This window comes from Onychostoma macrolepis, chromosome 06 (assembly GCF_012432095.1).
Source record: "Onychostoma macrolepis isolate SWU-2019 chromosome 06, ASM1243209v1, whole genome shotgun sequence".
Taxonomy (NCBI): Eukaryota; Metazoa; Chordata; class Actinopteri; order Cypriniformes; family Cyprinidae; genus Onychostoma; species Onychostoma macrolepis.
This window is the reverse complement of record NC_081160.1, coordinates 11,836,114-11,852,333: the sequence shown is the minus strand read 5'-3', so window position 1 is coordinate 11,852,333 and position 16,220 is coordinate 11,836,114. Positions and strand designations below refer to the sequence as shown.

At 37.2% G+C, this 16,220-nt stretch overlaps 1 protein-coding gene across 1 annotated transcript; it reads left to right on the top strand.

Moving 5' to 3' along the window:
* Positions 1-971: 971 nt before the first annotated feature.
* si:dkey-45d16.4 (uncharacterized) lies at positions 972-14,272 on the top strand. The gene is made up of 5 exons (XM_058779509.1): positions 972-1,288; positions 2,344-2,608; positions 3,268-3,467; positions 3,634-3,907; positions 14,139-14,272. The coding sequence occupies exons 1-5, from the start codon at positions 1,279-1,281 to the stop codon at positions 14,209-14,211; spliced, it is 822 nt and encodes a 273-aa protein (XP_058635492.1). The 5' UTR covers positions 972-1,278; the 3' UTR covers positions 14,212-14,272.
* The last annotated feature ends 1,948 nt before the right edge of the window (positions 14,273-16,220 follow it).

Below are 16,220 nucleotides of genomic sequence, written 5' to 3'. Positions count from 1 at the left end.
TAACAAAAAGTGCATAGTGTCTGTGATTTTTGGCAACAATGTAAGCATTTACTTGTAAAAACAAAAACAGACTTTAAAGTTATGTCTCTCAGTCTGAACTCTACGCCAATAATAATTTAGTCTCCACTCATATGTGACTTCATTCAGGTCTCTTTAATAGTGGTGCAGAAAATGCTTAGTAGTATTATACTCTTTATTCATATTTTTGAGGCATGTTATAGTCAGGGAGAGTACTGTCAAACTTAACAACTCAACCCTGTCATATAAAATTAAGATGGAAAATTAATACTTTTTCAACATTTAATTTTAATTCATAAGTATATACAATGTGTTTATTTTATTGCTGCCATATATAGTCTACTCTCCTATGCTACATGAGTAGCAGTGGCCATTTTGTGTGAAAAACCACAACCCCGTCACACTCAACCCCATCACAAATATATGTATTTCTCATTGTTACAGGGTTGAGTTATTTGCTTCATTTATTAATAATTTTAATGAAAAAATATAAAATAGTCATGGTTTCAGTAAATATATATACTCCAAAATCATGACAACTCATATTTCTGTTTTAAATAGAATTTTTGATGTAATATGTCCACTTAAATGTTGACAAGAATGTAATATTAAAAACTAACTGCAAACGTTTTTGCAAAGTAATATGTGCAAATTCACACACAACTTATCTTTAATTTGGCCAGAATTGCAGGTGCTTGTCTAAATATACAAGAAGGTTTAAAGAAAATATTAAATAAATTGTTAATAAATGTTATTATAGATTATAAAGTGTTTTATAATTAAATACATCCGAATGGTCATCTAAAATTACCATTATTACCCCCCACCCCCATCCGAATTCCGAATCAGACCATTGCGTCGCAAAATGATTCACTGTTTCGAAGCACTCCAATCGAATCACCTTTCTCGAATCATTTGATTCAGAACGGGACTTCAAAGCGCGTTTCGCGAATCATTTGATTCGGACCGGGATTCATAGCGCGTTTTGCGAATCAGTTTGTCCCCCTGATCCCCCTCATCCCCCCCGGCAAATCGCACCCTGGATGTGGTGATAAAAAGACCAGCCATCACTTGATTTGACCATCTTCTGCCCTCTTGAGGATTAAAGGAGCACCTGCATTCCATTCTCTCCCAGTTATGCCAGATTTCCCGAGAAGTTGAGGTACACGTCAGAATGGAACCTGTACTGGTGAGCGGACGTGTACAGTGACCTCAGCAGTTTGTGCGTATCAGCTGACACACATACACAGACGGGAAAACATGGAACGCGGTAAGACCTGCCGAAACCGCAACGTTTGAATAGATTGGAATATATTGATTATATTCTTAAATCTAGAATCTATAGCATCTATTCTATTCAACATTTGAATAGAATAAAATTCATTGATTCTGTTCTTGAATCCAATATCATTAAACTCTGTTTTATTAAGTTGCATTGCACTGCAATGCTAAGCGACGTCATACAGTCAACGCGCTGTAAAAGCCTGGGCTGCCCTGTAAAGCACCAATGACGCTCTGTGTTAAAGAAAAACGGTGTATTTGTTTTATTAAGTGTAACATACAAGTCAAAACAATGGCCCAAACTCAAAATAATAAAGCACAAAGAATAACGTTTTTTTATATATATATATAGGCAATACAACACATTACCCTGATAAAAGTGTGTGGCATAGGCTACTACTGGACTGAAAAAAGAAATGCAAAAGCGAAACTTGTATGGACCTGCATGCACGGACCTGCATGCACTTTAAGTAATTAAAATAATAGGTTACACTTTACTTGAAGGGGTGTGCACAAGACTGACATGACACCTTCATAATCATGACATGACACGTCATAAATATGAAGGGTTTTTATGCATGTTTGACAACTGTCATTAAGTGTCATTCGCTCAGTTAATGCAAAGATGGCATTGTTTGAGATGTCTTTGTTATGGGCTAGGGTTAGGGGTAAGGGTAGGGTAGGGTTAGGTTAGGTTAGGGTTAGGTCAAATGTCATCTTTGCATTAAAAATGACATAACTGAGCGAATGACACTTGACAGTTGTCATAAACATGCATAAAACCTCCTTCATATTCATGACATGTGTCATGTCATGATTATGAAGGTGTCATGTCAGTTTTATGCACACCCCTTCAAGTAAAGTGTTACCAAATAATAACAGTATTAAACTATGTTACTGATGCATGTGGAAATTGGTCAATCTGAAGGCATATTTATGCTGCTAGAGTATATCAAAGAATTACAGATAAATATATACAAAACTGTTTGAAAATCCAGTGCTCAGATTTTTCTCAGTATCTCACATCTTTCTGTGCTTTTGCAGGTTTCTCTCTTGCTGGACCTTCTTCTAATCCTCGTAAACGTCAAGTACGATTTTCAGCACGTCATGACATCCTGCTCCTTCGTGAGGTGATAGCACAGAACCCCTTCACTTCTAAAGAGTCAGGCCGAATCTGGGCAAGGGTGGGTGAAATTATTACTGCGACCCTACAGGATGAGAACTTTGAGGTGGATGGACGTAGATGCAGGGAGAGAACCATGCTACTGCTAGATTATTATAAAAAACAGGACTTTGCAAGTCTACGCAGGTTAGGAGAGGTCAACTTCACTTTTTAAAAAAAAATTTTTATATACCTGCATTGAAGGTGCACTAAGTACTTTTTTCCAGTTGAAATAAGTGAATTGAGCTATATAAAGCGAAAATAAATAAATTAACTATATAAATAAATAAATAAGTGAATTGTAGTAAATACATATAGAGTAAAGATTAAATACTTTTTAGTATTTACTTTTTCTTTTTAGTAATACTTCTAGTATTTAATCACATGCGATGAAGATTCCAGTAAGTGGAATAGAAAAAGCTTTTCTTGCTAAACAACATGAGTGTTAAACAGAATATTTCTAAAATGGTAACTGTAAATGAAAACATTTGCTTGATGTTGCAAGTCTCAGCAAGTCCAAAACAGTCCTGTTTCAAACTGTGAAACAAGAAATATTATTTAGTGCATCTTTAATCATGAAATGGTTATAAATGTTGTGATTAATTGCATTCAAGGTTCCTTTTCTAAAAGAGGTAAACAGTATGACTTTACACTGGTCAATTAAATGTGCACTGAAAAATGCTTTTTAAATCTCAGTTGATATGCTACATACATATTTTTTTAAGATTTTTTTTTTTTTTTTTTACAGGGTTAATTATAGTAGATTTTTGTGTATACAAAAGCTATTAGATCTGAGTTGTGTTTAGGTTTGGTACGGAACGCCTGTATGCACAGAAAGAAGACCTGTTGCATGAAGTTCTGGAGTTGGAGGCAGAGAAGAATCTTCTGGCAAGTGGGGAAAGTAAATACCAAGATGATGAACTCAGGAAGAGAGCACTGGAGGAATTATCATCCCCTGAGCCTGACAAATCCACTGTGCTCTCAGTAACAGCAGCTCCCCCCACTGGTAAGGAGTCTTTAGTTTAGAAATGATTATAACCACAGCTCATACATCATTACACAACAATCCACAATTGGAGATCTTTAGATTTTATTGTCTCTTACATAAACATTCTAAAAATGCATAAACATTGTATTTAACATACTCTTACATTTGTGTAATTTTTTATTAGTGGTAGCCAGCCCAGAACCTGAGGAGCAGGAGGAGGCTGAACTCACAGCTCCTACAGCCAAACGGCCATGTCAGTGCTGCTGCCAGACCTACTCAGAGATCCTAAGCTTCTTAGAAAAGCGATTTGAAGCAGAGCAGAGTCTGCGAGAGGAGGAAATGGCACTGAGAAGAGAGGAGCTAGAAATCCAGAGGAATAAGATTGCCCTGGATCGGGAGCGTCTCGGAGCAGAAAGAAAAGAGCGGGAACGTCGGTTTGAGCTGGAGAGTCAGGAAAGGCAGGTTATACTGGATTTGTTAAAAGAGAAGGTCCTAAAAAATGAACGAAACTCTGACTGAAATTAGAAGTTTTTAGTTTCAGTCTTTGATGTTGAACTGTCTTTCCAGCCAATGCTATATTCTGTTTTTCTCTTTGAATTGGTCTTATAGCATGAAAATAATATATACCCATAATATTATAATTGATTGTCATAACATTGAATAAAATGGCCAAATGTCTGGAGATATGTTTGCATTCAATAGATCACCTGATAAAACACTGAATTTTAGTAACTAAATTAATGGCTTTAAATGCAGTATAGGCATCCTGAGATCATTGATCATATTAAGTTTGAAAACAATTGCCTTTTCTGGATTTGGGAACCAGTAGCACTATTGTGCCTAGGGGTGGCTCGATAACACTTTTTCAGAACTGATCCAGATCCGATACCAAAAATTCGGAAGTACTGCCGATACCGATATCTATCCGATACCTGGGAAGTTTTTTTTTTTAATCAGTGTTGAATTTTTATACCTCAATGTGTGTTGACCTGATCATGACTTTTTTTGTGTTACACACAATCTACTAAATATAGACAACTTTATTGTAAAGAAAAACAGCAAATGAATGCATATAATTATAATCTATGACAAAAATACTATTATAAACTAGGTTAGTGGATAATTCAGTAGCAAAAGTTACTCTAGAAAAATCATGAGTGCACAATTTTATAAAATCTAAAATGAGTGGGGGAAAAAATATTCAGTGGGGAACAAATAAAAGTGAACAAGTGTAGGACTAAATCTAAAATGATAATGTAAAAATGATATACATTGCTCTTTGTATTGTTTTAAAGTACATTCATGAAAACCAAGTAATATATTTATATATAAATATATATATACTGTAAAATTAAAAGACATTTCTTTTAAATGTATAGCACAGTATTGAGGCAGAAACATATGATAGATAAGACGAACAAGAAAGGCTATTAATCTTTCATTGTGCAAAAGTATTATGATATGAAAGGCTCCAAATACAGAGCGGCACAAAGCGCATATGCGCATTCTGTGCGCAGAATGATGCGCTTGAAGCAACACGGAGTCACAGCGCACAGCGTTCCGCAAGTCCGCATAGAAAGGTTCAAAGCACAAAGTGAAGAGATATTAATGCGTAGTGTATTAAATCTGTGCGATTGTTTGAGCCTTTTCTTTTAACCGTTTTAAATTTCAATTACTGTGCACGTTAAGAACATAGACCTCTCTAGTCCAGTGTTGTGATCTAACAGACACCAACACAATTTTGAAAACAGCACGAAGATAAAGTCCTGCAAGATAAAGTCCTTTTATGCAAAACCATTTATCTTTATTTACAGATCAAGTATAATATTAGGAACATTTAATAATCTTGCAGAGAGTTTCATCATCTTGACTCGTAACCGAACGCAGCACGCAGTATGGAGGATGACAGACAGCCGCAGCGGAGAAGAGTTTACGTGAACTTGACTTAAATATTCATCTGTACTTCACATTAAACTATGTAACTGCTTCAGAACACTTGAAATATAGTGCACAAAAACTTTATGGTGTTTTATAATGTGTTTGTGGCTTTTGCGGGGCTTAACAATAACACAATAGTATACGCACAATATCGGATTTGGATTGGTCTTGTCCGACCGATACACCGATCCGGCAGAAAATGCCAGTATCGGAGCGATACTGATACTGAATATCGGATCGGCGCACCCCTAATTGTGCCCTTAAAGAAGTATTAATGGAAATGAGATGTCCCAGGAGTTACATAAAAAATAGCCCATGTTTCTTCTGTAGCAGGGCAGTATGTTCAAAACTAAGCTCCCAAATGAATGAGAGCCATTCACACTGATATTTGTATTAACTTGCCCACACAGACTGCATTGAACTGAAAGTTGTGTGTAATGGAAGCTGTTACAATTTTGATATACCAGGATAAATTTCAAAATAAGTCTTATTCATCACGTGATCTTATGAATTTATCATGAAGCTGCTTGAATTGAAATGTGTGTTGGCAGTGTGTGTACACAACCACCCTATAATGATAAAGATCCACCCAGTGGTTTTTGTTTAATCTGGTTAAATCATTTCCCCTTTCTCAAATCGAGTTGATCTCAGATGCCTCTCTGAGTGACTTCACACAGACAGGCTCCTCCCACGATTGTTTGATTGACAGTAGCGTTTCAGCACAGACTGGACTGGTGTCTTACCTTAGACCAGCCCTGAGTTGTCATCAGTCCGCCATTGTTTCACCGCCGGAGCAGATGTAGACAAGAATGACTCCTAAGCGATTGAAGTGTTTTGTTGTTGGATGTAATAATGAACATAGCAGTCGTCATTTACTCCAGACATGTGAGCCGCTGAAGACATAGTGGATTACGTTTGTTTCTGAAGGGAGTGCATTCCCTATCTACCTATATGTGTCTATTTTAGCACGAATCATTCATAATCCAGCTTCACCTCAAGAAGAAGTGAGTGTAAGGTTGTTTAATGAATCTTTGCAAATCGCCTTTCCTAATAATGTCCTAATTATGTTTCACGATGAATGCGGCTCAGAAGAGAGGGGCAGGGTGAGCAGAACTCATTTGTATATTCTTGCTGTATTGCTGTTTTTGACAGGGTAAAAACGGTGTTGTTTTACACTACCACTGAGAAATTTTAACCAAACTATGTTACAGACTTTTCATTAAGACCCTAAAGAATTATATCAACTTGTGGAAAATGGGCATCCAATGACCCCTTTAATGTTGTTTTATATGTATTTCTTTGCTTTTATCCAAAGCAACATACAAATAAAATGTAGAAATAGAATGGATAGAGCTAGTGTTAATAGGGTCAAGTTTTTTTTAATAAATAAAAGAAAACAAGATAGAATAGAAATAGAATACAGAGTGTTAGTGTTAGAGGGTTAAGTCTATATGGAAAAGATGTGTCTTTAGCCTTTTCTTGAAAATTTATAAAGATTCAGCTGCTCGGATTGAGTTGGGCAGGTCATTCCGCCAGCAGGGAACTGTTGAGGTAAAAGGGTAAAGGGGTGCAGATCCAGTGGTTGTTTTGTAGGCAAACATCAGTGCCTTGAATTTTATGCAAGTGGCTACTGGTAGCAAGTGCAAATTGAAGAAGGTGTGAAGGTGTGTCATGTGCTATTTTCGGCTTGTTAAAGACTACTCTTACTGCAGCATTCTGAATTAGTTGCAGAGGTTAGACAGAGAGGTTAGATGGAGAAATTGTGATGAAGTGTTGGATTGGCTGAAACCACAAGAAGTTTTGTCTTGACAAGGATGAGTTGAAGGTGATGGTTCTCGATCCAGCAAGAAATGTCTGTTAGACATGCTGAGATGCAAGCAGCTATCGTCGGATCATCAGGATGGAATGAGAGGAAGAGTTAAGTGTCATCAGCATAACAGTGATATGAAAAGCCATGTTTCTGAATGACAGAACCTAATGATGCCATGTAGATAGAGATGTGGTCAAGTCAAGTCAAGTCACCTTTATTTATGTGAGTACATAAATTTATTTATATAAATTTACATAAACACCTTTATTTACATTGAGTGTCAGTAATTTTAAACTAAGATTAAACCCTCAATTTTCAGTTAAAGGCATTTCATTATTGAATTCAGAGATGTCATTGTCTAGCTCAGTTTAGTTTAAATAGTATCTGTGCAATCAAATCGGCGATAATCGCTAGAAATTAGGTGTCCCCAACTGAGCAAGCCAGAGGCGACAGCGGCAAGGAACCAAAACTCTCTCTGTGACAGAATGGAGAAAAAAAAACCTTGGGAGAAACCAGGCTCAGTCGGGGGGCCAGTTCTCCTCTGGCTAGACGAAACCCGCAGTTCAAAAGTTTATATTTCTATTTTTAATTTTGTTGCAATTTCTAACAATAGTAGTATTATGTAGTTAGGTATTTTATTACATTTTTAGTTATATTGTATTTAATCGAGGTCTTCACTGGGGCTATGTCTCTGGGCTCATCTGGCGTGTTGACAGAACCGGGCTAATATGGTCATATTTCCTGGTTCTAGTAAGGACTCTAGCTGCTGCATTTTGGACCAACTGTAGTTTGTTGATCAAGCGTGCAGAACAACCACCCAATAAAGCATTACAATAGTCTAACCTTGAGGTCATAAACGCATGAATTAACATTTCTGCATTTGACGTTGAGAGCATAGGTCGCAATTTAGATATGCTTTTGAGATGAAAAAACGCAGTTTTACAGATGCTAGAAACATGGCTTTCAAATGAAAGATTGCTATCAAACAGCACACCTAGGTTCCTGACTGATGAAGAAGAATTGACAGAGCAGCCATCAAGTGTTAGATAATGTTCTAGGTTATTACATGTGGGGTTTTTAGGTCCGATAATTAACACCTCTGTTTTTCAGAATTTAGCAGTAAAAATTACTCGTCATCCAGTTTTTATATCGACTATGCATTCCGTTAGTTTCTCAATTTGGTGTGTTTCACCGGGCCGCGAAGAAATATAGAGCTGAGTATCATCAGCATAACAGTGAAAGGTAACACCATGTCTCCTGATAATATCTCCCAAGGGTAACATGTAAAGCGTGAAAAGTAACGGCCCTAGTACTGAGCCTTTAGGGACTCCATACTGCACTTGTGATCGATATGATACCTCTTCATTCACTGCTACAAACTGATGGCGGTCAGATAAGTACAATTTGAACCATGCTAAGGCGCTTCCACTAATGCCAACAAAGTTTTGTAGTCTATTCAAAAGAATGTTGTGGTCTATAGTGTCAAACGCAGCGCTAAGATCCAGTAGAACTAATAAAGAGATACAACCACGATCAGATGATAGAAGCAGGTCATTTGTAACTCTAATGAGAGCAGTCTCAGTACTATGATACGATCTAAATCCTGACTGGAATTCCTCACAGATATCATTTTTCTCTAGGAAGGAATATAATTGTGAGGATACTACTTTTTCTAGTATCTTTGACAGAAAAGGGAGATTTGAGATCGGTCTGTAATTAACTAGATCTTTGGGGTCAAGTTGTGGTTTTTTAATGAGAGGCTTAATAACAGCCAATTTGAAGGTTTTGGGGACATATCCTAATGACAATGATGAATTAATTATAGCCAAAAGAGGATCTATGACTTCTGGAAGCAGCTCTTTTAGTAGTTTAGATGGGATAGGGTCTAACATACATGTTGTTGGTTTAGATGATTTAACAAGTTTATACAATTCTTCCTCTCCTACAGTAGAGAATGAGTGGAATTGTTCCTCAGGGGATCTATAGTGCACTATATGATGCGATACTGTAGCTGATGGCTGCAAGGATACAATTTTATCTCTGATAGTATCGATCTTGGAAGTGAAGTAGTTCATAAAGTCATTACTGCTATGCTCTTGGGAAATGCCAACACCTGTTGATGCTTTATTTTTCGTTAATTTAGTCACAGTATTGAATAAATACCGAGGGTTATGTTTGTTTTCTTCTAGAAGATATGAAAAGTAATCAGATCTAGCAGTTTTTAATGCTTTTCTGTAGGATAGGGTACTTTCCCGCCAAGCTAAACGAAATACCTCTAATTTAGTTTTCCTCCAGCTGCGCTCCATTTTCCGGGCTGTTCTCTAGGGCGCGGGTGTTAGACTCTTATCCTTAATCTTCCTTAAGCGTAAAGGAGCAACCGTATCTAAAGTGCTAGAAAAGAGAGAGTCCATAGTTCCTGTTACATCATCAGGTGGTGCAAGAACTGAGCCCTGAGGCACCTCAGTATTGCGACTTGAAAAACTCACCCCTCCAAGATACTTTGAAGGACCTATCTGAGAGGTAAGACTTGAACCACTGGAATGCAGTTCTTGAGATGTACACTTATGAAGCCAGACTGGTTGCTGTCTAGTAGGTTGTTCTGTGTGAGAAAAGCAGAGACTTGGTTGAACACAACTTGTTTAAGTGTTTTTGCAATGAATGGCAGAAGGTATACCTGGGGCTGTATGTATAAAGCCTCTCAGAGTAAAATTTTAGTCCTAAGTGTGTCAAAATTCTAAGAATGACATAATTTTACTCTTATTCCTAGACTTAAGAATAAGAGTGATTCATAAAGGTTCCTAAGTGTTAAGACTAGGTCTCAGCTCCTAAATTATTTAAGAGAGCTGAAGAGGTCTCCTAACCTAGTTAGGAGTAACAAGATGGCAGCAAAGTGGAGGAGACGGACACTTTCCAGCGAAAATATGACAAATTTCCTAGGCTGGATATCACTTTTGGCCACTACTATATGGCAGTTTATTGACTTTCCAACTGACCACCAAACACATATTGCAAAAACAAGCCACTTTTATGAGGATTATTGTGGGCTTTCCTGGAGCTGTTGGAGCCATTGATGGAACTCATGTTCACATCATTGCTCCAACTGTAAACAAGGAGACATACCAATAGAAAACAAAGCATCAGTAATAATTTGTGATAATTTTGCACAATGCAAAGCATTTAAAAAGATACATTTAAATATTAAGATATTTCAGTGTCTTAATTAAATGATTTTATTGTAGTTACATTAAATGATTGGTGTTGTGCTGCTGTGACTTCACATCAGCAGGCTCACTATTGGCAGATTCAGAGGTCGAGGTCAGCCATTTTGTGTTGACATCATTGTAGTCCTTAGTTCACAACACGTGTCACCTCAGTCAGCACTTAAGAATCAGTCTTAGACTTTACTGAAAGTTGCTTTTAGCTTCCTTATAAAAGTCTCATACTCTTAGAAAAGTCCTACTTTTTACTAAGAATTACTAAGAAAAAAAAAAGGAATCATTTAATGTTGAGGAAAAAATAACCAAAAAAAAAAAAAAAAAAAACAGTTAGTACTTTAGTACTCTTCTTCTGGCTTTTTTGACGCCCTGAATTCTTTGTGACATGACACTAATGAAAAACAATATTCTTCATCAAGCTGGTTCCAACTTTCTCGAAGATCGGTTGACAGATCAGCTTTGCCTGATCATGGACCAGTTTTTTTTTTTTTTTTTTTTCCACCATAAATTTTAAGACTGTTCCAGACTGTTTGCTGGCCATGTCATTCATATGCCTTTCCTGAAGAAAAGCTTTAACACTGTTGCTTTGTGGCAAGATGCATTATCATTGCAAGAAAATTGACATCATCACCAAACTTCTTTTCTATTGATGGAATGAGAGGAGTGTCCAAAATTTCAATGTACACCTGTGTATTGTTCCAGCATCATCTCCTTGTCTAATGCATAATTGTGATTTATCACTAAATATCACTTTCATCTAATCATCCACACTCCATAGCCGCATCCCAATGTGAAGGCTGTGTACTTTGAAGGCTGCATTTGAAGTGTGATTGCGTCACAGCTGCACTACAAAGGCTGTCCCAATATGAAGGCTGTGCACTTCGCAGGCCGCATTTGCATCACAGCGGCACTACGAAGGTTGTACCAATTCAGCTGATTTTGTTACCACTGTGCAGTGAAGGCTGCCGCAATTCGAAAGTGACTTCAAATGCACCCTCCGTTTCTTAGGCAAATGAAGGGTACAATAGATGGACCCTTCGCAGCCTAGCCTATCCCAGAATAAACTGTGCGCAGGTGACAACGTAATTTATATCCAGAGAACATGGTGGGTGAGAGTTCTGTGGAGGCCAAGAAATTCACATTTAAATGTAAGAATTGTGTTTTAAATTACACAAATACCTGGCGAAACAAGTGTTAAAAGCCAGAGGTCTTTCTTAAAAACATGAACTTAAACCAAAAATGTTCTGCATTTGTTAGGTAGTCTGAGGCAAAACTTCTTCTAATATTTTGATAGTTTTTTACAGAGCAACAAGCAGAAAGCTCAATTTATTAAAGTTAGGGGTGAAAAGGACCATTTATTTATAAATCTCCAGTCATTGCATTCGTGCATTTATACAAGTACGCGGCAGTTCGCGCCGGTGCGCCTAGGAGAAGCACACAAGAGAGTCATTTTGAAACATCAAGATAAATAAAATTGTGACTTGAAACACAATACTTTCTTTACTGAGGTGAATATCTCTGTTCTGAGACAGTCAGACAGCCTAGCATGCGCGCAAAGAGCGCTCCCTCATAATCATTATAGCTGTCTCTCACTTCAATTCATTGCGATCTCACGACATTCCGTTAATAAGCTCTACACTGCACAATGAATCTCTTATTTACATCGTATCTACACTTTGTTATAATGAGATGATCCCCGACCTTGCAGAAGTCAGCACTTGACAAAAACTCTGCATTTTGATCAGTAAGTGGATTCTAACTTAAACACTTCTGGTCACTGCGTTCAAGAAATCAGCGCACATGTCTGTGAACGGCTACAGTGCTCAACGCTGCAAATATGTTTCGCCAATATCAAATGGGGCCCCCTGATTCCCCGGGGCCCTAAGCGGCCGCTTACTTCGCTTATTGGTTAAGTCCGCCCCTGTTCGGGACAATACGGTATATACAGTGGGGCAAAAAAGTATTTAGTCAGCCACCAATTGTGCATGTTCTCCCACTTAAAAAGATGAGAGAGGCCTGTAATTTTCATCAACTATGAGAGACAAAATGAGGAAAAAAAATCCAGAAAATCACATTGTAGCATGTTTAAAGAATTCATTGGTAAATTCCTCGGTAAAATAAGTATTTGGTCACCTACAAACAAGCAAGATTTCTGGCTCTCACAGACCTGTAACTTCTTCTTTAAGAGGCTCCTCTGTCCTCCACTCGTTACCTGTATTAATGGCATCTGTTTGAACTTGTTATCAGTATAAAAGACACCTGTCCACAACCTCAAACAGTCCAACTCCAAACTCCACCATGGCCAAGACCAAAGAGCTGTCAAAGGACACCAGAAACAAAATTGTAGACCTGCACCAGGCTGGGAAGACTGAATCTGCAATAGGTAAGTAGCTTGGTGTGAAGAAATCAACTGTGAGAGCAATTATTAGAAAATGGAAGACATACAAGACCACTGATAATCTCCCTCGATCTGGGGCTCCACGCAAGATCTCACCCCGTGGGGTCAAAATGATCACAAGAACTGTGAGCAAAAATCACAGAACCACACGGGGGGACCTAGTGAATGACCTGCAGAGAGCTGGGACCAAAGTAACAAAGGCTTCAAATCCTGCAGTGCCAGACGTGTCCCCCTGCTTAAGCCAGTACATGTCCGGGCCCGTCTGAAGTTTGCTAGAGAGCATTTGGATGATCCAGAAGAGGATTGGGAGAATGTCATATGGTCAGATGAAACCAAAATAGAACTTTTTGGTAAAAACTCAACTTGTCGTGTTTGGAGGAGAAAGAATGCTGAGTTGCATCCAAAGAACACCATACCTACTGTGAAGCATGGGGGTGGAAACATCATGCTTTGGGGCTGTTTTTCTGCAAAGGGACCAGGACGACTGATCCATGTAAACGAAAGAATGAATAGGGTCATGTATCGTGAGATTTTGAGTGAAAACCTCCTTCCATCAGCAAGGGCATTGAAGATGAAACGTGGCTGGGTCTTTCAGCATGACAATGATCCCGAACACACCGCCCGGGCAACGAAGGAGTGGCTTCGTAAGAAGCATTTAAAGGTCCTGGAGTGGCCTAGCCAGTCTCCAGATCTCAACCCCATCGAAAATCTTTGGAGGGAGTTGAAAGTCCGTGTTGCCCAGCGACAGCCCCAAAACATTACTGCTCTAGAGGAGATCTGCATGGAGGAATGGGCCAAAATACCAGCAACAGTGTGAAGACTTACAGAAAACGTTTGACCTCTGTCATTGCCAACAAAGGGTATATAACAAAGTATTGAGATTAAATTTTATTATTGACCAAATACTTATTTTCCACCATAATTTGCAAATAAATTCTTTAAAAATCCTACAATGTGATTTTCTGGATTTTTTTTTTCTCATTTTGTCTCTCATAGTTGAGGTATGCCTATGATGAAAATTACAGGCCTCTCTCATCTTTTTAAGTGGGAGAACTTGCACAATTGGTGGCTGACTAAATACTTTTTTGCCCCACTGTATATACCTTTACATTACCACAGTTATTAGTATTTTACATAACTATTACACTATATCAAAGTTTCTAAAATGTACGTGTTTATATTTACATGTTTAGATTACACTAATGAGCAAGAAACTGTATTAAAGTTATATATATATTTGCATTTACATTATATTTAATTCACATTTTATATTCTAGTCTGAAAAAATAAAACCAAATTAATTCATTTAATGTTTTGTGTAAGGGCAGAACTCTCTGTGGAAGACCGACTGAAAGGTGGACCATGAAGAGGAGGAACTCATTGAAGGGCTGCAGAGACTGACACTGTCAAAATAAAGTTTAAATAATTATGATACATGCATGTAACTTGTGCATCAAAAAATAAAAATATATATAACATTTTCTTTCTCTGTCACAAACATTATAATCTCAATATTTACCATTGCATTGCTTGTTACTCCAACTTCACTCCTTGTTGTAGCTGTCCTTGCTCTGGTCACATGTACCGTGCTGTGGGATGCAGGTTCAATAACCCTCCAAAAGGCCATTAAATGGTTCTACATCTCAAATCTAGATTGGATGAGACATGTTTTCAGAAAATACACACCGCACAATGTAACAATGCCAGTTAGTTTGCCTACACTGAACCTGAAGGTTACTTTAAAAATTTACATGCAAGTAAAAAATTATTTTATCTGGGGTTTTAGCTTTTTCTCCCTCATGTCATTCTAAACCATTATGAATTTCTTCTGTGGGGAAAAAAAAAATCTAAATAGCTGACTGACACGAACATTATTTACAACATTTCTGTATACCAATGAAGAAAGCAAGCCATATGGGTTTACAACGACAAAAAGGTAAGTATATGATGACAGCTTTATTTTTATTTTTGGGTTAATCATCTATTAACTTGTTAACCCAGGTGAAAAATAAATATATTTAAATTGTGCTTTTTCAGACATACTTAATATATTTATATTATACTATACTAAGTGCATATTAAATGTATTATTTTGAAACAACTTTAAGTATATTAAGTGCATTTCAAGATATGTTTAAATTCAATTTTAATCTATTTGTAATATATTTAATATACTGAAATTGTGTTAAATTGGAACCACTTTAAGTATATTTAGTGCAATTTAAGTGTATTTCGTAAAATACATTTAAAATGTACTTTTAATACTTCATGAACTACAGGTAGAGTATTTATTTGAAGCATCGTTTTAATGTGCTTCAAGTACATTTCAATTGTATTTCAGCTCATTAGAAATGCATTAGCGTTACACTACTAGTATATTATATTATATTTATTAGTATTATATTTTTCAGTATATACACACACGTACACTTTGATATCTAAAAAACTTTAATATATTATATGTTGTGTACATTACAAATATTCATAAAGTACATTTAAAAAGTACAGCAGCATATATACTACAAAAACATACTATTAAATGTATTAAAAATGCACTTGAAATACAAGTATGTTTATAGTATATTTGTATTAATACAAACATACTCTAATGTCTTAAAATGTACTTTACAAAAAACATTATAATAAATGAAAAAAGACTGAAATGCTATGGAAGAGCTAACTTATCAATTTGTAGAACATTTCAGTTATACCTGTATTACTGAAAAGTACAGAATTTTACATCAATGAATAAATAAAAATTACAATGCAATTTTCTGAAGAAAAAAAACAAAAAAATTACTGAAAAACAAAGTGCAGAAGTGAATAGATGTGTGTGCAAAGACTGAAGATGATAAAGTTCAAGCAACAGAATAGGGAGGGATAGAGGGGGTTTTGGAGGTGGACGAGGAGATGGTGTAGGGATGGTGAGAGGCAAAGGTGCGGGATGATAGCAGGATGTGGCGAAGGGATGGTGATGGGAGGATGACAATGATGCCCTGGCGACTTAGATGGAGTTTGGCACATGGTACAGACTCAGAGCATCCCAGTGCTGACAACACACGGCGGAGTCGAGGGAGGGAGGAGCCAAGATGTAGACATCTGGCGGCCGACTGATGGAGACAGAGCTGGTGGATCTGAAGGCGCAGACGGAGGGCCGATGGAGCTGAGCGTCGTCGCAGGTTCCGGAGACCTGGGCACAGCCTAGTCGTCCTGGCATACAATATTTTGCACAAGTGCCTTGCAGCTTTAGAAGAAAAAAAAAAACAGAAACAAAATTAGGTAACAGATTTTTACATGAATGACCGGAAAGGAAGCACAAATTAGCCACCAGGAATGGACACATTGCTAACATTTTTCTTCCAAGATCACCCTCCATTAGGCCTGATTTAAAATCTCTATGAGGTGATACG